The sequence below is a fragment of the Emericellopsis cladophorae genome (assembly GCF_022114955.1).
Source record: "Emericellopsis cladophorae strain MUM 19.33 chromosome Unknown NODE_64_length_119800_cov_120_522489, whole genome shotgun sequence".
Classification (NCBI taxonomy): Eukaryota; Fungi; Ascomycota; class Sordariomycetes; order Hypocreales; family Bionectriaceae; genus Emericellopsis; species Emericellopsis cladophorae.
Window position 1 is genome coordinate 55,556 of NW_026250989.1, and position 20,154 is coordinate 75,709.

General features: G+C 57.2%; 6 protein-coding genes across 6 annotated transcripts; 2 read left to right on the forward strand and 4 right to left on the reverse strand.

Moving 5' to 3' along the window:
• Positions 1–2,986: 2,986 nt before the first annotated feature.
• J7T54_003383 (uncharacterized protein) lies at positions 2,987–3,537 on the reverse strand (the record flags this gene model as incomplete). Its single annotated transcript, XM_051509561.1, has 2 exons — positions 2,987–3,416; positions 3,464–3,537. The coding sequence occupies 2 exons, from the start codon at positions 3,535–3,537 to the stop codon at positions 2,987–2,989; spliced, it is 504 nt and encodes a 167-aa protein (XP_051359460.1).
• A 2,363-nt stretch (positions 3,538–5,900) lies between these two features.
• Positions 5,901–7,670, reverse strand: J7T54_003384 (uncharacterized protein; the record flags this gene model as incomplete). Its single annotated transcript, XM_051509562.1, has 10 exons — positions 5,901–5,943; positions 5,999–6,556; positions 6,607–6,644; positions 6,696–6,718; positions 6,774–6,896; positions 6,992–7,010; positions 7,084–7,106; positions 7,168–7,258; positions 7,355–7,393; positions 7,470–7,670. The coding sequence occupies 10 exons, from the start codon at positions 7,668–7,670 to the stop codon at positions 5,901–5,903; spliced, it is 1,158 nt and encodes a 385-aa protein (XP_051359461.1).
• An 842-nt stretch (positions 7,671–8,512) lies between these two features.
• J7T54_003385 (Cytochrome P450) lies at positions 8,513–12,379 on the forward strand (the record flags this gene model as incomplete). The annotated part of the gene is made up of 8 exons (XM_051509563.1): positions 8,513–8,741; positions 8,800–8,898; positions 9,006–9,103; positions 9,184–9,542; positions 9,593–10,211; positions 10,277–10,339; positions 10,828–11,369; positions 11,428–12,379. 8 exons carry the CDS (start codon positions 8,513–8,515, stop codon positions 12,377–12,379), a joined length of 2,961 nt encoding a protein of 986 aa, XP_051359462.1.
• A 148-nt stretch (positions 12,380–12,527) lies between these two features.
• J7T54_003386 (2OG-Fe(II)oxygenase) lies at positions 12,528–13,652 on the reverse strand (the record flags this gene model as incomplete). Its single annotated transcript, XM_051509564.1, has 1 exon — positions 12,528–13,652. One exon carries the CDS (start codon positions 13,650–13,652, stop codon positions 12,528–12,530), a length of 1,125 nt encoding a protein of 374 aa, XP_051359463.1.
• Positions 13,653–15,057: 1,405 nt separating this feature from the next.
• On the reverse strand, positions 15,058–17,640 carry J7T54_003387 (uncharacterized protein; the record flags this gene model as incomplete). Its single annotated transcript, XM_051509565.1, has 8 exons — positions 15,058–15,139; positions 15,194–15,313; positions 15,362–15,390; positions 15,442–16,834; positions 17,132–17,142; positions 17,193–17,206; positions 17,274–17,353; positions 17,408–17,640. The coding sequence occupies 8 exons, from the start codon at positions 17,638–17,640 to the stop codon at positions 15,058–15,060; spliced, it is 1,962 nt and encodes a 653-aa protein (XP_051359464.1).
• Positions 17,641–18,024: 384 nt separating this feature from the next.
• J7T54_003388 (uncharacterized protein) lies at positions 18,025–19,818 on the forward strand (the record flags this gene model as incomplete). Its single annotated transcript, XM_051509566.1, has 4 exons — positions 18,025–18,497; positions 18,558–18,628; positions 18,693–18,778; positions 18,859–19,818. 4 exons carry the CDS (start codon positions 18,025–18,027, stop codon positions 19,816–19,818), a joined length of 1,590 nt encoding a protein of 529 aa, XP_051359465.1.
• Positions 19,819–20,154: the final 336 nt, after the last annotated feature.

Sequence of the window (20,154 nt, forward strand, 5' to 3'; positions counted from 1 at the left end):
TGAATGACTGCACTCAGATCGTCACGAGTTCCTCCAAGGGACTCGCTGGAATTACCAATGCAAAGCCACCAACGGTGAAGTCTATCCACGAATTGGTGCTGGACTTTTTAGTCAAAGATAAAGGCCTCCAGAACCTTTGGCCTGGCCTCGGCTTTGAATAGGAAGGCCCCAGCTACGAGACTCAAATTGTGCCATACTACGTATCTCAATCACCCTCAGGCACGAGCCGCGATCGACAGGCTCGAGAACGGAGACAGTCAGGCTCCCTCCGCGACCAAAGAATACTCTTTCCTGGAATACACCGCCCAGCACGTCCTCCACCATACCAACACTACGGCGGCCGTACTTCCCCAAGATGAGTTCTTGTCTTGCTTCTTTGCTTCGGCGGGTACCAAGTTGATCAACAAGTTGGAAAGCGCCCGTTCGCGGCGATACGATCGGCATGCAACTACGATTTTTGTTCTAGCAGACATAGGGATGAGTAGCCTCATTCGGGCAGTGGTGAAGGGAGATGCTACCACCTATGTCAGTGAGAAACGCTATGGCTGTCCTCTTTTTGCTGCTTTAGCCCAATGTCATAAGAATGCTGTAGCTGCGCTTCTCGGCTTCCCCTGCGCAATCGTCGATGGCGTATATATTCCTGGAGGTTTAAATATCGAGACGATCTGATTGGCTACAAGTATCAGACCCCGTTGGCGTGGGCCGTTCAACAGGGGAGCCATGGCATCATGAAGGCCTTGATCCAGAGTGGGTCAGGTCAGACCCGAACGGTAGTGTCAAAAGGGAACTCGATCACTCCGACGAAAATAGGGTTCCTCATGGATTCTTGTCCAACGAGGGATGGATATTGGTGCACAGGGTCAGGCAGGATTGTCGCCACCCATGTTAGCTACAATTCACGGTCACGGGGCTACAGCGCGGCTTCTGATTGAAAAAGGGGCGGATGCTATGATCGAAAATCTGGAAGGACGTACAACACCTACGTCGGCATCACTGTGGGGGCATGAGGCTAGAGCCCGACTTCTCGTTGGCAATGGGGCACATATCAACGCCCAAGATCAGGAAGGAAACACAGCTCTTTCATTGGTCATATACCGGTGCTGCGAGGCTATAGTACGGCTCCTGGTCGAGAAAGGGGCAGATACAGCTACTTCGGATGCAGATGGACGTACAATGCGCCACTAGACCCTCGACGGTGGACAGGAGATGAGAGCAGAGGTTCTTCGGAAAAGGACTGAAGCTGAAGCTGAGGCTGGGCTGGGCATGGGTAGGCATCGTAGAGTGAGCACAGGTTGGCACCACGGTTTGTATTCACTCTTGAAATGACCAGAAGTCAGACTGAAAATAACAATACAATAGAGCCACATGGGCACACGGGCGTTGATCATCTCGTCAAATGCGGGCGCAGCCTGGATGTCCTCCGGAAACAAGAGCATCATTAGTGGTACTACTTCTGATGGGCATTCTATTCCTACTTCAGCTGGAGTTTTGGTGCAAATTTGAGCGGCGCCAGCTGTGTGTAGTGCTCAAAAGGCGCACGTCAACTACCCGGGCCAATGCCATGCTAGATTCAGTCCAAATCCCATACAATCTCGTCCAGGGGGGTAAGCTCATAGAGATGCTTGCACTTGTTACGATTCTCTATGCTATGCTTCCTACGCGAAAAGTAAAAGGGCTCACCAAGCTCGACCAAGCAAGTCAATGCAATAGATATTGACGTTTGCCAGCTCCAGACCGTGAATCCAGTTTATCAATCCAGCCATCATACCCCTTGTATGTTGTCTCAAAGTCACGGAGTATTTGCTTGTCGAGAATGTTCCTCTTTTGGCTCCCACGACGTTGGTGTCATCGGACCATTGTAAAAAGTAGAAACCCTTCTTCCACAGAGCAAGCATTCGTTTCACGGTGTAGAGACCTACATCATCAGCCTGGTTGGGACCAGGTTACTTCAAGCTGCCCTTTGTAAACTCCACGGACGTTTGGCCGCCCATGTTTGCCTTCGGACTTCCGCGCTTTTACTACTCAACGATAGCCAGGCGCTGCTTCGTGATGAATTCTGAGCCGCACGGGCGACACACGAAATTTCCCTGGAGAACTCAAGTTGAAACGTTGCCTTGCCGTTGTACCAAACACACTTGTACCTCGCATGGGGAAGCGGTCACTCTTGGTAGCTTGCAAAGATAGCAGTTTTACATTGTCGATTAGGGGGACCCATCATCCACACCGCAAGAGTCCCTAGCCAGCGTGGCATCAGATGTAAGCGGGACATTGCTTTTTGCGTCGCGCATCAAGCTTTCTACTGACTGAGAGCTCTGTCCACTGCCTGGCAGGGGTTTCCTTCGGCCAGACAACGGATCGCCGAGCCCCCACTGTGTTATCATACCTATGGAAAGTCTCTTGAGATTCCCCACGTCCCAGGTCGCAGTCGCCCAATGAGCTAGCATTTCGGTCGAATACCTCAGCCTCATGGCCGTGAATGGACTCGCGCAGATTGCCAGGAGCTACCTCGAGGCCAGCCTGTCTTTCAGGGACCGCCTCGTTGACTAAGACGCGACATGATCGGTAAGGGCTGGTCTCCCGATGCTGCCTTGGTGCATCCCTATCAGGTGACGTAGTAGTGGGCGACGCTGGCTGGGCGGCGGTCGATGACACGGTAGCAAGGCGGTTGTGGGAGACACCCGGCGTAAGTCTGCTCAACCCTGTTAGATGGCTCAGTTGACTATTGGCAGATACAGATGAGGCTCGTAAGCAAGTACGCCAAGCACGCTAAGCTATCCCAGGAGGAGGGTGCAACGCGTGTTCTCGATTAAGTCTCTGTCTATGAATCCGCAATTTTTAGACCCGATTTCATGTCTTTTTTTCAAGTATTCTAAATAATAGAATCCCTATGTTTGAATGAACTGCATCCTATCACCAAAGTAGCAAGCGAAATAGTATCTCTTGCACACATTCTGATGTAAGATGGGTCTTGAACACAGCCAGGCTTTTACAAGACATCTAAGCCACCATAAAGGCCGTTGTGCTGGAAGTTACAAGAGCGCCAGTCTCCGGCATTAAGGCCGTTCATCTTATGCTGCGTATCCATGCAAAGCTTGTAAGGCTCTTCGCCATTGACCCAGATTGTCGGCGGAGTGATATCGTAGCCAATCCAGGGGGTCTTGGCGCTGATAACCAGGCCCTCGTCCCAAGTCCATTCAATGCTGAACCCTGGGCTCATAGGTCGCCAATGAGTTGATGAGATGATGTTGCAGTTGGGGTCGAACAAGACGGCAGCCTTATCCGAGGCTTTGTTACCAAGGTTGTTGCCGTCCCAGGCGAGCTCGACGCCGCCAGCGGTCAGGAGACCAAGCTCATTTGGAGCGGGTCTGAACATCTCGCAGGCGCCCACAAAGTCCACAGGGTGGCGCTTTTCGATCCTAGATCACTTATTAGCGTAGCTTTTACATGTGACGGGGTAACGTACATCTCAGGCTGAGGCGCTGCGAGGACGGAGGTCGCCATCAGGAGGGCGCTGGTGAGGTGGTTCATAGAGTACATGGTGAATGTAGGTCGAAGATTGACTAGTGAGTCGAGAATCGCTGTCTCTATGAATTTGAAGAGAAGGAGGAGTGATTGGATTCGATGATAAACGATTCAGGTGGAAAGTAGGTCAAAGTTAAACTTGTTAGAGTTATAGTGTTCTCTAGGACTGTTAGGTGCCTCACGAGGTCCTTTTATAGAGCCTTTACAAGGCCAGCACCACGTCTCTCGTTCATATTTGATGATTCAATGCTATGACCCGGCATGCGGCGCCAACGATTGACTTTCTCATTCGGAGCGGCTCTTTTCTGCAAGAGGGAGTGTGTTGCGCCAGTGACCGGTCACGATAATCCCCGCTCTTTCGCTGACCTGAGAAGACACCTTCGCTCCCGAGCCAGCATCTCGGGACCGAGACATAGGTCCACATTCTGGAGATAGAAGGCTATTCTCGAAGGATTGTAGCATTGCCCAGGAACAAGGTGCAGAGCCAAGGTGCATATCCAAACGAGAGACGTCAGCCGAGCCAAGTGGCCAGGGTGCCCGCTCTTCTTGGCACGTTGCAATCTGCACGTCTTTTCCCCCATTGGAAACGACCCTTGACCGTGGAAAGCCTTGTGAGAGCTTCTCGGGGCAGGCCATAGGTCACAATTAACCTCACAGCGCCCCCACAATCTGTTCTGGGCTGCGCAGCATTGACACTAATTGAGGAAGGAGGCTTTTTTCTGTATGCGAGTCAGCCAAACTACATGTAAATTTGTAGATGTACGCCGTGGCTCTGCATTAATTCAAACAATAGTATCAGGACGATGATGAGACAGACTAAGGCTTGAAGATTAGGTTGAACGTGAAAGGAAAAGGAGGACTGAATCTAAGACCGGGAATTAGGGAAGTCCGGCGTACTGATCAATCCCATTTCGATGAAACTAAGTTACCTATGTCATGACATATCGTGACGTACCAGTCCATATTCGCCAAGATACACAGCGGCGATCGACGGATTCAAGTGCATGACCAAGGCTTTACTAGACCAACATGACGTGCGGTAGTGTGTAGTCAATGGACGACTACAAGCGACTGATGGTCGCACGCTGCCGGGTCTAGCGTTCCGCGCTGGCCGACACTCCATCATTAGTCGATGCCCAAAACCACTCGTTGGTTGGCTGGCCTTGCTGGCTTTGGATGACTTTGGTGAGGAGTATTTCCACAGTCGTCAAAACCAGTGACAGAGATCCGCTAACGGTGGGGTCTCTTGGACTAGAGACAGATGCGGATGTGACCGTCTGCGTATGCGCACTGGACTGCGGAGGCAGTCTCGGGAGGAGGCATAAGCTTACTCGTAGATATGTCCTTAAGGAGAAACGAACGGAGACACTAGGAGTAACAATTCGCTGCCGTTGGAAGCCTCGCTGCGTCCGCATCCTGCTTGCGAGTGCCGTTTGTCCAACAACAACAACACCGAGGCTGCCGCATCAGGGGCATCGCGCAGTAGTGTGCCCCATACAATGGGTTGTCTTCATGTCCCCGGCGCAGACCAATGGCGCAATGTGACGACGCATGCTACTCTAGTGCTTTGGAGACCCATGTAGACTCATCGCTACATGTATATGATGGCCCTTGGGCCCGATGTGTGCGAGGATGGGTGACGAGGAGCCGTTTCTGGTATGATTACTACTAACTGACAGACCACTCAGCCCACTCACACAGGGAACACATCGACTCCCTTGCCAGTTTCTGTCAAAATGCTCTTTTGTCAGATTCTGGCCTTGCGAGCCATATCGTCCCTGGCAGCAGCGTAAGGCCTTCTTCATCAGGCTGCCACTTGCAAGGACTCCCCGATGGCTAGACACATGCACCCGGTAGCTTCCACAACGGCACGGTTGACGGCAGGCGATATTTTCTGTTCCCCTTCGGAGAGTATGCCATCGGGAACCCAGCGCCACTAGTGCTGTCATACCACGGGGGTTCATGAAACCCTGATAAACGTATCGGGATGTTTCTACACCGACGTTGACGTCTGCGAGGCGCCACATGATCTTGAGATCCCCTTCGATCCGCACACACACGACGCCTTACACATGTAGCACGCGATATGGGAGGGGGAGGACGAAGGGGCGGTGGCTGGGTTTGACGCCACGCCTCAGATATTGCAGTTTGTCGATGACCATCCGCTGAAGAAGCATGGGGGTTGCTGTCGGTACTAGGGGGTATGCTCACAGTAGATATAATACCTGGCGAGACGCTCGAAGAGGGCCGTTGAAGCAGGCAGACTGTCAACTCCAGGCCCAGAATAAACCCAGTTAGTCACCCCCCAAATCTCGAGAATAGAATCAAAGTGATTATTAAAACGCTGGGGCTTGTAGCTACATTTTGGATGCCCATCATCAATACCGTGGACGCAGTGGTTTCCGCCCGTACACAAAATAGCTGGCAGGCGGACTGATTAGCTAACGAGACACAAACAAGCGAGACAGGAACGTACATGGGCCAGTAGGCGTGAATCTTTGGATTCTTCAGGTCCTTGCGGACCTCAGCGCAAAAGACGCGCGTCTCCTCGGGTGTCCAACCCAAGCCACGCGTAAAGTGAGCGAGCGAGAGCCCATCAAGCCCACCGGCGATGTTGGCGTACGCCCAGGCACCGAGCTCCTTGTGCTCCCGCTCGCGGGGCCAGGTATTGGTAGGCCACTTCTTCTGAACCTCGACAATGTCCTCAAAGCCAGCGGCGGCGAGGTAGTTTTTGTACTCGGTGACGGGGAAGACGGGGCGGCCGAGATTCTCGCCGGCGTCGAGGCAGGCCTTGCACCACTTGGCGAGGTGGCTGTCTGGGTCGAGGGTGCCGTCGTCCGAGAGGGCGGGCAGGGCCATGTCCTGGAGCTCAAGGTAGCCGCCGGGCTCGAGGTTATCGTAGGCGACCTTGATCATGCCGGGGAGATCCTGGAAACAGCCGAGCATCATGCGCGCAAAGATGAAATCGAACCGGGTGGTCCATGTCCACTCCTTTTCCAGGTCGTCAATCTCAAAGACGAGATTTGGGGGCACGCTACATGGGCTTTGTTAGCCTTGTACAGAGAGGCAAGGACGTCGACATACAAGTCTGGCTGGATGGGACTGAGATCGACGCCAATGACCTAGAGTTGGTGAGCAGGATATCGACAGACATTCCAGATACGGGCACCCACCTCGGCATCGGGATGTAGATCGGCTGTGGTCAGGTCAGCACGATTGATAGTACATGCAGCAGACAATAGGAGACTCACCAAAGTCAATGGCCCATTGTCCAGTGCCGGTACCCATGTCCAGCACGCGCTGCGCTCCCTGTCCCTTTGGGCACAGCGCCAGGATACCCTGGCAGGTGCGCACGTACAATTCATGTTGCAAGTCTGCGCATCTCGTCAGGATTCGGATGCAGTATTGTACATGTATGTTGGCCGGGGGGTGGATGTGATGAGACAGGGTCGCGCGCAGCGTCACTCACCTAACCGTTCATTCTCCATCTGCGGGGGAGGCCAGGGTCGTTAGTCAGAGCATTCCACAGAGACATGGATCGAGGCAGGCATGGAGGATTACCTCATCGTTGGGGAGGACATATTCTGCAAGTGGTCAGCCAACATGCTATGCGAAGTCGAGGAGAGCTTCTGCAACAATGCTTACTGCCGCGGCTGAGGGAGTGATAGCTACGCCCGTTTTCGAGCTGGTACTGGAGGATGCTGGACGAGAGCGACGCGACGGAGGATGCGAGTTCCTTGGGTGGCGATCAGTCAGTCCATGATCACACATGTACGAAGGTAGTATTGTGATGCGTTCAGCGTCGGTCATGCGACCGGGGGGCTCAACTCACTGCACCCAGAGCCGAGTCTGTCTCTGCGCTGTCGGCAGCCTACATACGTGGATGTGGTGATCAGCATTGGCTCCATCAGTCATCATTCAATTGAGCGCGAGTCGCGTGTACGCACAATGGAGCCCTGGATCTCAACCGTGGGGTTGTTGGCGGACAGGGTTGGGTCATCAACATGGTCGTCATCGTCATCATCGTCAACGACGACGACGGCCGCTGCTGGCTGCTGAGGAGGCGGAGGCGGAGGAGAGGTGGAAGGACGAGGTGTCGCATCGCCGACAGGCCCCGGGGGCTCGTTGTTTGATGGCTGCGCTGGCATTGTCCCAGTCTGTCCAGTCTGTACCTATGTGTCGTATCCTTGGGATCGAGGTCAGTGCAGCAATGGGGATCCGTGCTGCTGCGTGCGCTCAGCACATTACTGCTCCGTCTTGCGGTCTGGCGGGGTCTTCCCATGCAACGACGATTTTGTTATCAATCAATTGGGCCGCAGGGCGAGATGGGGCATCGAAATCAATCAATTAATCAGATGGATCTGATCCGATCGATGCGCGCGCGTGCGTGTGTTGGATGCCGACGACAAAAGACGACGGACCAACAGCCAACAGAAGGAATGTACGGATACGTACGTACGTAGTCAGCATGGCCTGCCTGCCTGCCTGCCTGCCTGCCTGCCTGCCTGGGATCCGCCGAGTCGCCGCCCACAAAGGCAGTAAGCAAGCGATCTCGGCTCGGATTTCATTCATTCATTCATTCATTCATTCTTTTCATTACGTTATGCGGGCCAACGTGGCAGAGCGCCTGTGATGAGGGCTCGGGCCGTCTTGGCTTCCAGCCGTCGCTCGCAACGGTTGGCTGCGTCGGCCGTCCGGGGAGGATATTATGGACATGCCGTGCCTGCGTGCCGTGTCTCGCGACACATCCCATTGGGCACGCTCGTGGTCGGTGGACCTCGTTCCTCGGTCGCTGCGACGCTACCTGCAGCAGACTGTTGGTCAGCTCATTTCTTCGCAGCTGCTCGAGGACGGACTGACCCAGACTGTCGGTTCTGGTGCTTGTCTTACCACAGTAGGCACATTGTCGACCAACAAGCGCCAACAGACAAGCGCCCGCCCGCCAGCCTTAGCCTTGCCGTCGCATTTCATCATAATTCATAATCGAACAATGGATCACCGTCCACGAGGCAACGATGCCTCGTGGCCACCCGCAGCCCTCGTGGCCATCGCCCTGGGCCTCGCCGCAGCCATCCTCCTCGTCGACGCCCTGCGCAGCTGGTACCGCCTCTCCCACGTTCCCGGGCCCTTCTGGGCTGCCTTGTCCAAGTACTGGATGGTCAAGCACTCTTTGAGAGGCGAGCAGCCGTACGCGATCCAGAAGGCGAATGAGGAATATGGTGCGTTTTCGCCTTCTTCCCCTTGGCCTTTGTCAGAATGTCGACTGACCAGCAACAGGGTCGCTCGTGCGCATCGGTCCCAATGAGCTGGCCACCGACGACCCAGAACTGCTGCGCCGGATGATGGCTGTTCGCTCACGATATACGAGGGGTCCATGTAAGCAAACTCAGCCCCATCTTTCGTGTGATCAATTCGCGTGGCATTCCCCGACCTGGATGCGTACCCGCGCTTGTGCATCGCTTCGTACGTGAACTGACAAACAGGGTACAATGCACTGCGCTTCCAAGCAGGCCAGGATCACCTCTTCTCACAGCGCGACGATGACGAGCACATGAGGATCCGGAACAAAATGGCCGCCGGCGTAAGCTGATCCTCTCCCAACGCGCGCATACGGAATGATCTGCATGCGTCACCTGCCAAATGCAATGTTAACGTCTGCAGTACTCCGGCAAGGAGAACGAGTCCATGGAACGCACCGTCGACGAGCACATTGCGCGCCTCGTGCGCCTGCTCGAGGCCAACTACCTGTCCACGCCCCAGCAATACCGCCCTGTCGATTTCGCACGCAAGATCCAGTACTTCACCCTCGACGTGATCAGCGACCTCGCCTTTGGCCACCCCTTTGGCTTCATGGAGCAGGACGCCGACGTCTACGACTTTATCAAGATCACCCGCGACTTCTTCCCCGTCGCCGTCCTCGCCGGCAACATCCCCTCCCTCGTGTCCCTCTTGCACTCGCCCCTGTTCAGGGGTCTCCTGCCCAAGGCCAGTGACAAGCTCGGCTTTGGCGCCTTCATCGGGTATGCTGTTCTCTGTCAGCACACCAATCCATCTACTGACATGCTATCAGGGTGGCCAACAGGAAGGTCGCAGAGCGCTTCGAGGAAGATGCCGTCTCGCGACCCGACATGCTGGGCTCCTTTATCCGCCACGGTCTGACGCAGGACGAGGCCTCCCGCGAGTCCCTCCTCAACGTCGTCGCGGGCAGCGACACCACCGCCACCACCATCCGCCTCATGATGCTGAGCATCCTGAGCAACCCGACCGCGTACAGGAAGCTGCAGGACGAAATCGACAGCGGTGTCCAGGCCGGCACCATCTCCTCGCCCATCACAGACGCCGAGGCGCGCAACCTGCCGTACCTCCAGGCCGCCATCAAGGAAGGTCTCCGTATCAAGGCACCAGCCGCTGGGCCCCTCTTCAAGCAGGTGCCCCCCGAGGGCGATGTGATTGATGGGAAGTTCATCCCTGGCGGCACGCAGATTGGCACATCCCCCTTTGCCATCTACCATTCCAAGACGATCTTTGGGGACGACGCTGAGCTGTTCCTCCCGGAGCGCTGGCTGGATGCCGACAAGGAGCGCGTGGCGGCCATGGCGGGCGTCGTGGACCTCGTCTTCTCGGCGGGGAAATGGGGCTGCCTTGGCAAGTCGGTGGCATTCATGGAGCTGAACAAGGTGTTTGTGGAGGTAGGTTGCAGTTCATGTCCCCGAGGTAGTGATGAGACGAGTGTACGGGCTGACGGACTGCACAGCTCATGAGACGCTTCGACTTTGCTCTTACGCGACCTGAACGACCCGTTCACATTCAGAATGCGGTACGTTGCCCCAAAGGCCCTTCTGTTGCGGTGTGCTAATGAGGATAGGGGATTTGGCTCATCGAGGATTTTCCTGTGAGGATGACGAAGCGTCAAAGTGTACAGTAAATGGCGAGGCTATCTGAGTCGAGGACGAATAAGGCTAGACTGATATTAATGACTTTTCCTTTCTACATAGCCGCGATGGAGAAGACAACTACTCCTTGCTAGCACTGCCATTCTCCCGAGCCCACATTGCCCCAGGCGTTCTTCTAGGTTGACGCGGGGGGCAAACACACGCGTAGAAACACAGAGGATACAGAAGGCGTAGGAACCCCTCCGATAGCTGCTCTCGGCTGTGCTTCACAGCCTGGACGCCTTGTGTGCGAACTGCATCACCAGGTGCATGCGCAATCTGCAGGTCGACCCTGATAAGTTGGCTGTCTGTCGCGCGGGGATCTCGCCATTGTCCAGAGCATGTTCGTTTCCCTCTTCCAAAAGACGTCAAGATGGCCGGCCTGGGCATGAGTTTCTTCCCGCTAGACGAACTCGGGGGCCAGCTCCTCAAGTTTTCTAGGCGCATCTATACGGCGGCGCGCGGTCGCAAGATCGCCGGGCGGGAGATGCGCTTCGCAGCCATCAACCTACGCGTGGCCGCGACCGCCATCCGATCTGCTATTCAGAGCTTGGAGGATCTCCAGCCAGAGAACGGGGAGCTGCCTATCTTCCGCCAGTTGCGAAAAGACAGGACACTGAAATCCATCAACGAGACGGCCACGTACCTCACGGAGCGCCGAAAGGAGATTGAGCCGGCCCTGGTCGGGGTGAATCAGACAAGACTCAGCTTTTTGGAGGCGTACAGATGGTTTTTCCATCTGAGAACAGAGCTTGAGAGATACCGCCAGGGCGTCGAACAGATACAGACCAGTCTCCTTCTGATCATGACCAGCGCCGCGCTCGAGCTGAATATACGTGACTATCAAGGCACAGCCGACTTGAAATTCAAGGAGCGCCTGGATTCAGAAAAGTACGTCCAGTTCTTCAGTCCGATGTGGCACAATGCCACTTGAACCGAAACTGTGAGCTGACCAATGCAATCTGTGTGACAGCAAGCGGCTGCGGCGCGAATTGAAGAATCTCAAGCGACAGGCCAAGATACAGGCGCGGCTGGCCCAAGCGGACGACATATTTCCGGACATGAACCACGCAAAATTGCAATCCGCGATACACGCTTTGCTCAGGATGGTGGACCGGGTCGGCCAGAGTGATGCTAGGCCAGCACAGTCAAGCACCACCACCCGCCACCCTGATCCCCTCGAGACAAGGAGCAGAGACAATGCTGAGAAGAAACCTGGACTCGAAGATCCCAGGGAACATGGGCAGAATAGTGCGAATCGAGTCGACAGTGCAATAGTTAACCCCCTTTCTGCGACTACCACGGCAGAGTCACCCACCGTGGTCGGAAGCCACGATACTGGTACTTATACCAAGGGGGTGTCCGCCGCAAGGCAATCGCGTACCGAAACTGCACCCGACAAGGACATCTGTATAGTTCCCGTTGAGCCTTGCAAGCGGGTCACGGCCTGGGTATCGAGGCCAGGCCTATACGAGGGGGCAAGGCCCGTCAACGCGACCGTGGACCCTAGTCTAATTTTCAATCTGATCAGCTCGAGGTCGGCGTGGGACCTAGACCTCGAGGTGCGCCGACGTCGTACCGATGATCCCCTACGAATCTCGATGTATCCGGATGGTGTCCCTGCCGTCCTCGGCGTCGCGAAAATGCAATGGGGTGACTCTACCGGCCGTGGAGCTGCGACCCAAGAATTTCTGGTGTATAGGGACGACGAGCCTGCCATGGCACTTGGACAGCCATATCTCCGCTGTTGGAACCGGCTATGGGCGGATGCAATCGACGAGAGGAGGCATGGACGGGCTTCCGAGGTGGCAGCGGAGTGGGAAGCGATGGCTGGCTCAGTCAAGGGGCAGCACACGCTTCTCCAGTTCTCGAATGTCAATCCTGGTTCTAGACGACGACAAGGCCAGGGTAGACTGCGTGTATGAGTTGCAGAGAGGCGAAAAGGCTGCTGACGAAAAATCACAGACCAATGTATATACCCTTGTGGCCACAGCGGGTGACCAAGGCAAACTCACAAGATATCAGACACAGTATCCATTTCTGAACCGATAGTGAAGAACCGCGACCACCCCCCTACCCATCATCCTCGTCATCCGAGCCAACCTTGTGCATAGCGCGCGCGCGCCTCTTCACCCAGTCGTCGCACCCCATCTCCTCGTACCGGGGCCTCTCGCCCTCCCCAACACAGCTCTCCACGACCGCACAGCTCTCGTGGAGCCCAAAGCCGAAGAAGAAGGGCATGCTGACACGCTCCCGCGCACTCCAGTTCTGCGCCCGGTGCACCGTGCTCACGTACCGGTCGTTGGTGATGCGCTGCATGTAGTCGGCCATGTTGACCACAAACGTGCCTGGGATGGGCACGGCGCGGAGCCACTGGCCCTCGCGGCTGAGGACCTGCAGGCCGCCCACGTCGTCCTGCCAGAGCATGGTGAAGAGCTGAAAGTCGGTGTGCGAGCCGATGGACACGTGTGTCTGGGCGTCGTCTTTGCCACTCTCTAGCGGCGCAGGAAGAGGCGGGTAGTAGTTGAGAGCGAGGGCCGCGTCGGGGTACGCGAATTTGGAATCAAAGTAGGCCTCGGGCAAGTCGAGAGACAACGCAAAGGACCGTATGAGCACACGCGCGAGGGCGAGGCATGATCGCCAGTACTGCACAATGGCCTCCTTAAAGTGCGGCTTGTTGGCTGTGGCGTCCCAGTGAAAGTCCTCCATGCGGAGGAATCGTCTCGCGGCCTCGGGGATGGCGTCGACGTCTTCGACATTGGGGTCGTAGCGAGGGTCGTACGTCCAGCTAAAGGTCTCGCGGCAGTCGATGCTCTCCGACTTGTTGATGCGCTGCGAGCCGGGGGGCTTGTACCCGTTGAAGTACCGGCTCTTGCGCTCCCAGGCGTCCATCTTGACGTCGGCGTCCTGGCGGAAGAAGTCGAGGCAGGCCTGGTAGGCGCCATCGGTGACATTGGTAGGGATGCCGTGGTTGGCAATGTAGAAGAAGCCCGACGTCGTGGCCGCGTCACGGATCTGGGCGGCCACAGCCTTGCGTTTCTCCAAGGACGAGCTGAAGGCGTCTGCCACGTCGATGACGGGGATCTCAGCGGGTTGGGCGTCACGGAGTGGGCTGCGGAGGACAGACCGGGTGATGGGGCCGTTCCCGGAGGCCAGCCGGAGGCTGGTCCGTGGGGGTTCGGTTTGGCTCAAAGACATGATGGAAGCGGATCACGGGTGCAACAGTGGGTGTTGAAAGTCGCGAGACTCGTCTGTCTATCACGCAGGGCGTGAGAAGAGATCTAGCTGAGCTTATCAGCGGGGCGACAGCGTCGGCGAGATCCGGAAATACTTCTCTCAGTCATTGACCGTGCAGTCGGGATTGGGGTCCGGACTCGGGTGTCACTCCCGGAGATGGAGATGACGAGAAACTGCTGAACGAGTATTGATGAGCTTCAAAGGCGGTAAAAATGACAATGGCCCTAGCGTCAGCTATACCGTCTTGTCACGGGCGGAGGACTGGAGGGAGATGTCGTCGACACGTGCAGATGAGGGGGGTGCGCACGAAGCCACCACTACTGCGAGAGAATCGGTTAGTCTCCGATGGGCCGCTCAACGGCGGCCAGCAAGTATACCGAGTTGCCCGAGTTGATGCTCCGCGCCATGCCGTAATCTTGTGCGCGACGGGCTGACCGTGCCACAGCTTGGACGTGGATTGAATGCTATGGATGGGGAGCTCCAAAGGATCGGCCCTCGAGCACTTGGTCCAGCATGACGGCTGCTCATCGAGAGGCGGGTTTACCTACCCTAGCAAATGAACATGTCATGCCTTACTCACCACGTCAGCCCGCCTTTTATTAAAGTACTTGGTGTGCCCAACTTTAGGGGTTTTTGTGGTCAGAAAAGAACGTGTCGTCATGGGAAGTTGTGAGTGAGCGCAATCGTATGCTTCAAGAGCCCTGGCCTCACACAGTCCTTGACGCGTGCTTACCACGTGTGTCTCTGGCCGCTTTCCCCATCACCAACCCGTGCATCTATTATTAAGTTAACGTCCTCTTGCCGTAGCATTGAGCACCTTTCCTGACGATGCGATGCGTCCGCACAGATTGAGATGTCACAGTTGACCGATCGCCCCTGTACCCCGTACAACCTCTTTCATAATAATACGAAACAGCTGCGGTGATTCTCTCGATTATTGCACTTTGCCAGCACAAAGTCGTTTCGAGCAATTGCCCTTTCATCAATGTGGCTCTGGCTGCCCAATATGCCACTGGTACCATTTGTCACATGGCAAGGAATGCAGTGCTGGTTGCTTGTATGGAGAATGGTCTCCTGCACTGATGAATGGGGATTCCGTGCTCCTCTGACCCAGCAAAGGCCGGTCCCGTACAGTACTACGCTTCGTGTGAAACTATCATGTCCGAATGGGGAGGCTGGGTCCGGGTCCGGGTCCGGGTCCGGGTCCGGCTTCATATGCCGTGACGGATACTGAGCGCACAGAGAATGTCCGCAAAACTCAGCGAGGGGACATTGGTAAAGGTGTTGTGTCGTTTCGGGTCAAGCCACGAGGAAGAAAGTTTGGACACACATGCCAAGATATTCAAGCTTGGGAGTAGTATGGGGCCTAGCAAGCGGCCGAGCTTGCATGCGGAGTCGGGTCGTCCGGGGACTGGTCCCATCCCCACGACTTGACGAGAGCCTGTCGGCTGGGTGGTACATGGTCAGCGATCCGTTGCGTCTCGCCATGCAATCGTACTCACGCCGAGTGTGTGGGCCAGGCGAGTTCCCGATCCGTCTTGAGCATCACGTCGTGGAGAACCTGCTGCTCGCTCCGCTCCGTGAAGCAATCACCCGCCATGGTGATTGCCATGCTCGCGGTCCTGCGGCTCCATCAGCATGGGGGCGGGCATCGGCGTCGGGGCACCTACACGTATGCCGGCGGCGTGTGCTGGTTCGACTGTAGAGTCGGTCAGTCTGTGGCTCTTGGTGGGAGTTGGCTCAGGGTTACCTCGGCAATGCCAACAATGGCGCGCACGGCATCCTTGATCTCGTCGTTGATGGCGTCCAGGGCCCTTCTCCGACCGAACCCCAGCTTGGGGATCGTGGGGCTGTGTGCCGCCAGGAGCATCTTGGCCAGGTGGTAGTGCTGGAGGCCCGTCACGACAGCGCTGTTGGCGTAGCGCTCGTCTGGGAGAAACCCCGGCAGCGTCCCATCCTCGGCCCTGTCCGTGTAGAGGGGTGTAAAGTGCCAGGGCCGCGCGTCCCACCACGCCTCGAGGTACCGTCGGAGCTCGTCCCACCCCTCGACCGTGAGCTCCTCTGCGCCGTAGCAGTATCGCAGACAGGCCGCGCAGTAGATGATGACGCAGTTGGCCGTGTTGCACCCGGTCATGTCCGGCTTGCTGAGCCAGTCAAAATTGTTGAGGGCAAAGTCGGAGCGCACGGGTCGCGAGTTGATAAATGCAATGTAAATCTCCTGGCGGAGGGCGATCCAGAACGAGGCGAGCCGCAGGCCGGTGAAATCACAGGACGTCCTCTGGGCTTCTAGAAACACCCGTGTGCCCATGAGGTGGAACTCGGGCGAGGGCGTGGAGATGGGCACGTCGAGCTCTTCCATGGAGCGCAGCAAGATGAGGGACGTGAGCAGGTTCTCGTCCGCCACCGCCGCCGCGTCGGACAGCGCCGGTATCAGGGCGTTGAGGCACTTTTGGTGGTACCGGTCCGCGACGACGCTGTCGTAGCCACCCAGTCTGCTGAGACGCTTGGCCGCGTAGGCGAGGATGGCGTGGTACAGCGGGCAGCAGGTGGCGGCCCTCAGGGGGACGATGCGCGCAAAGTGATTTTCCTCATCGCACATGTCGAGCAAAGGCGACAGGGAATCAATGTAGTAGCGGAAGAGCATCGCTTCCTCCGGGTCGCGCAGAGGCCAGCGCGAAGACTCGAGGTAGATGGCGCCCGCCTCGCCATCGACAAGAGCAAGGTCCTGAGGGCTCCACAACGAGGCGGGCATGTCAATGTCTGGCTGATGCTCGTTGGAGACGCCGAGACTGAACAAGTCCGACAGGATGGACCCGATGCTCTTGCTCGGGGCCGCGGCGTCAGCCATGACGAGATCCCCAGGGACGACATGGGCCTGCAGAGGGTCTCGCGCCGCGACCGTGGACGCGCCATTGCCTTGCAGCCCGCGATTCTGTTCTGGTGGTCCAGGGGGGGGTGATGAGGGCGAGGAGAGCTGCGGCGACGCCTGGACAGATGCTGGGCTGCCGGCAGAAACCGCCTCTTCATGGTCGTCGTCGTCGTCCTGTCCGTCTAGATAGTCTGCTCGATACTCGTCGAGATTGGCAATGTCCTTGGTCTCATCGACGAAGCTCAAGGTCCGGCTTGTCCTGACCCACGGCTGACTGTGCGAAAAGGTGTGTCGCCGCTTGCTGTGACGAGCACCATCGCTCCCACGGGGGGCCTTGGTTCCTGCAACGACACTGATGATGATCAGGTCAACTTGGGCGATGATGGCCCACGACACGGCATACTGACCTCGGATTGAGGGCGTGAATGAAACGCACGCGGCAGTTCCTCACGCATTCCAGTCCTTCGCTCTCGCAGTTGGGACACGGCGTACGGTCTGTGTTGCCTGTCGCGACGCGATGAGTAAGTACTCTGGGTGCGCACAGCCCAAGCAAGTCCCGCGCCTCACTTACACTTCCAGTGTCTGCAAAGCCGTCAGATCAGTCTAGTTTCCTGTCTCTCGGGCTCCTTTACCTCTGTCTGCAGGCCTGTAGCCGACATGTCTGTCAGCGCTGGCGTGCCCAGGGCCAGGGGGGAGCGGGGAAAGTTACGCACACTGCACGGCACCGGTCGCCGTCGGGATGGCATAGATGGCGTTGCGGAACTTGCGGGGCGCGACATGTCGTCCGGGGACGCTTTTCAATCCGGGGTACAAGAGCAGAAAGTCTGGGGAAGGAAAAATGGCAAACCGTTCTGTTCTGCCGCCGTGAGCAACGTCGGGGTGTCGTGCGGGAAGCTGTGCCGCGGGGGAGGAAACGCGCGGGGAACATTGCCCTTTGGAGATATTCCATTCCTGCTCCCCAGACAGGCTGACAGGCTGGGCAAGTCGAAGCAAGGCCAGGCCAAGACTCTGGGGCTGATCCCGGACCGGTGGACATGACTCGCGGTGCGCACTACCGGCATCGTAACGATGGGGTCCCATACTCCTACTGCCCGCGGTGGGATATGACTGGCTGCCAGCTGATATGCGGGGAAAGTCTGGGAAAGTCTGCCCCGGATTCTGGGCAGCGCCAAGATCCTCCCTTGTCTCCCCCCCAAAAGGGTGGTCCACGACAGGTTGGGTGGGTGGACGAGCGTGGCAGCATGGCGGCTTGCAAGGACTTGCAGCTACAACCTAACTACATGTTGACCTTGCGAGGACTCCCATTTCCTATATCTTGGCTGGATGCCCACGCAAACAGCACAAATCCATCCGACAACTGAGCCAACAGTCAGTCAACTGTCTGGCCCCCCTGTCCCAGACCTCATTGACCTCGCACTACGCACGCAGACGCAAATCCAATCTAGTCTCCAAGATCCAGTCGAGATGATGGAGTCCAAGATCCCGGACAAGGCTGGCGCCAGTCACCTGGAGACTGCTTCTACCGGGTCGACCACGCCCCCCGACGCCGAGAGCCTCGACTCTATCGAGTCTACCAAGACGGGCCGGTTTCCCTGGCTCGTCTCCGTCACGGCGGCCATTGGCGGCAGTCTCTTTGGCTACGACACGGGCATCAACGCCGCTGTCCTCGTCACCATCCACAACAGCCTCGGCCACCACCTGAGCTCGTCCGAGAGGGAGCTCATCACCTCCATCACGTCCGGGGGGGCCTTCTTCGGCGCCATCATGGCGGGCCTCACCGCCGACCGCTACGGACGCAAGCCCGCCATCTACGTGGGATGCTTCCTCTTCGCCGCAGGCGCCATCATCCAGGCAGCCTCACACTCGGTGGCCCAGATGACCGTCGGACGCCTCGTCATTGGCTTTGGCGTCGGTTCCGCGGCCATGATCATCCCCCTGTATGTCGCTGCGTCTGCCGCTGTCCTCTCGACTCGCGTGGCTAACGACACCCTTGATAGATACATTGCCGAGATCTCTCCCGCAAGGATGCGTGGACGCATGATTGGCCTCAACAACATGTGCATTACAGGTATGCCCCTCTCGCCCTCTCGCCCTCTCGCAGCAACCGACCATGGGCTGACCGTAGACTACAGGCGGCCAACTTGTCTCCTACGGCGTCGGAGCCGGCTTCACATACGTTCCAGGCGGATGGCGGTATATGGTTGGAGGCGGAGCGTTGGTATGTTGTACTCATGTCCCCATGCGCCAAGATGCACGCCGCCGTACTGTACTGACTGACTGACTCTTCTGCATCCGTAGCCCGCGTTTCTCCTCGCCGCACTTCTCCCCTTCTGTCCCGAATCCCCTCGTCAGCTCATCCATCACGGCAAGCCTGACGAGGCGGCTTCTGTGATTCGAAGAATCTTCCCCAACGGCACGGACGAGCAAGTCGCCCAAAAGGTCGCGCACATCACCGGCCACATTGAGATGGCCATGAGCCTCAACGCTGGCAAGTCTCGCTGGTGGGTGTTCAAGCAGCTCTACGTCGTCCCCGAAAACTTCCGCGCCCTGGTGGCGGCCTGCGGGCTCATGGCCATCTCCCAGCTGGGCGGCTTCAACGCGCTCATGTACTACTCGCCCGTCCTCTTCTCCCTCGTCGGCTTCTCCAACCCCGTGGCCGTCGGCACTGTCATTGCGGGCACCAACTTCCTTTTCACCTGGGTCAACCTCATGCTCGTGGACCGCGCCGGCCGCCGCAGGATCCTCCTGAGCACCGTCCCATTCATGGGCCTGTGGCTCCTCGTGGCCGCCATCTGCTTCATCTGGATCCCCGTCCAGCACGACCTCACGCTTGCCAAGGGCGCCCACATTGGCGCCCCGGCCATCATGGTCCTCGTCAGCATGGTCTTCTACGTCGCCTTCTACTCCTCGGGCATCGGCAACACCGCATGGCTCAGCAGCGAGTTCTTCCCCATGGAAGTGCGCGCCATGGGCACCATGATGCTCACAATGACCTGCTGGGCCTCCAACGTCATCGTGGCCTCGACCTTCTTGACCCAGATGGAGAACACGACCCCGTCGGGTGCCTTCGGGTTCTACGCCGCCATCTGCTCGCTGGGCTCCGTGTGCATCTACTTCTGCTACCCCGAGGTCAAGGGCATGACGTTGGAGGACATTCGGCAGATCTTCCAACACGGATTTGGTGTGCGCAAGGCCAGGGAGATTCAGAAGGACCTCAAGCTGAAACGTCAGGCAGACGCCGCGGCTGGTGCCGCCTGAGTAGTAGGTCTTGATCCGAGGAGTGATGGATTGCCGCGTGGGCAATGGACTGGGCCTCATGTATCTCGGATAGTTGTGCTCTTGCGTCCAGTCTTGACGCGTTATAGTAGATACATGCATGTATGGATTGTTAAGTCGATGGATTGGCAATTTCGCCCGGTTTCTCCCAAGTCTTTTTGTGAGCCTGTTATGGAGTAACTGGAAACGGTCGGGAGGTTCATCGACAGATAGGGCCTCAAGAGTGTACTCGTCCTCTTGTGGTAGATGGACGCTTGAAGAAAGTGAATGTTGACGTGTTCAAGACACGCGCTCCTGTGAGGAACTTGTATCTACTAC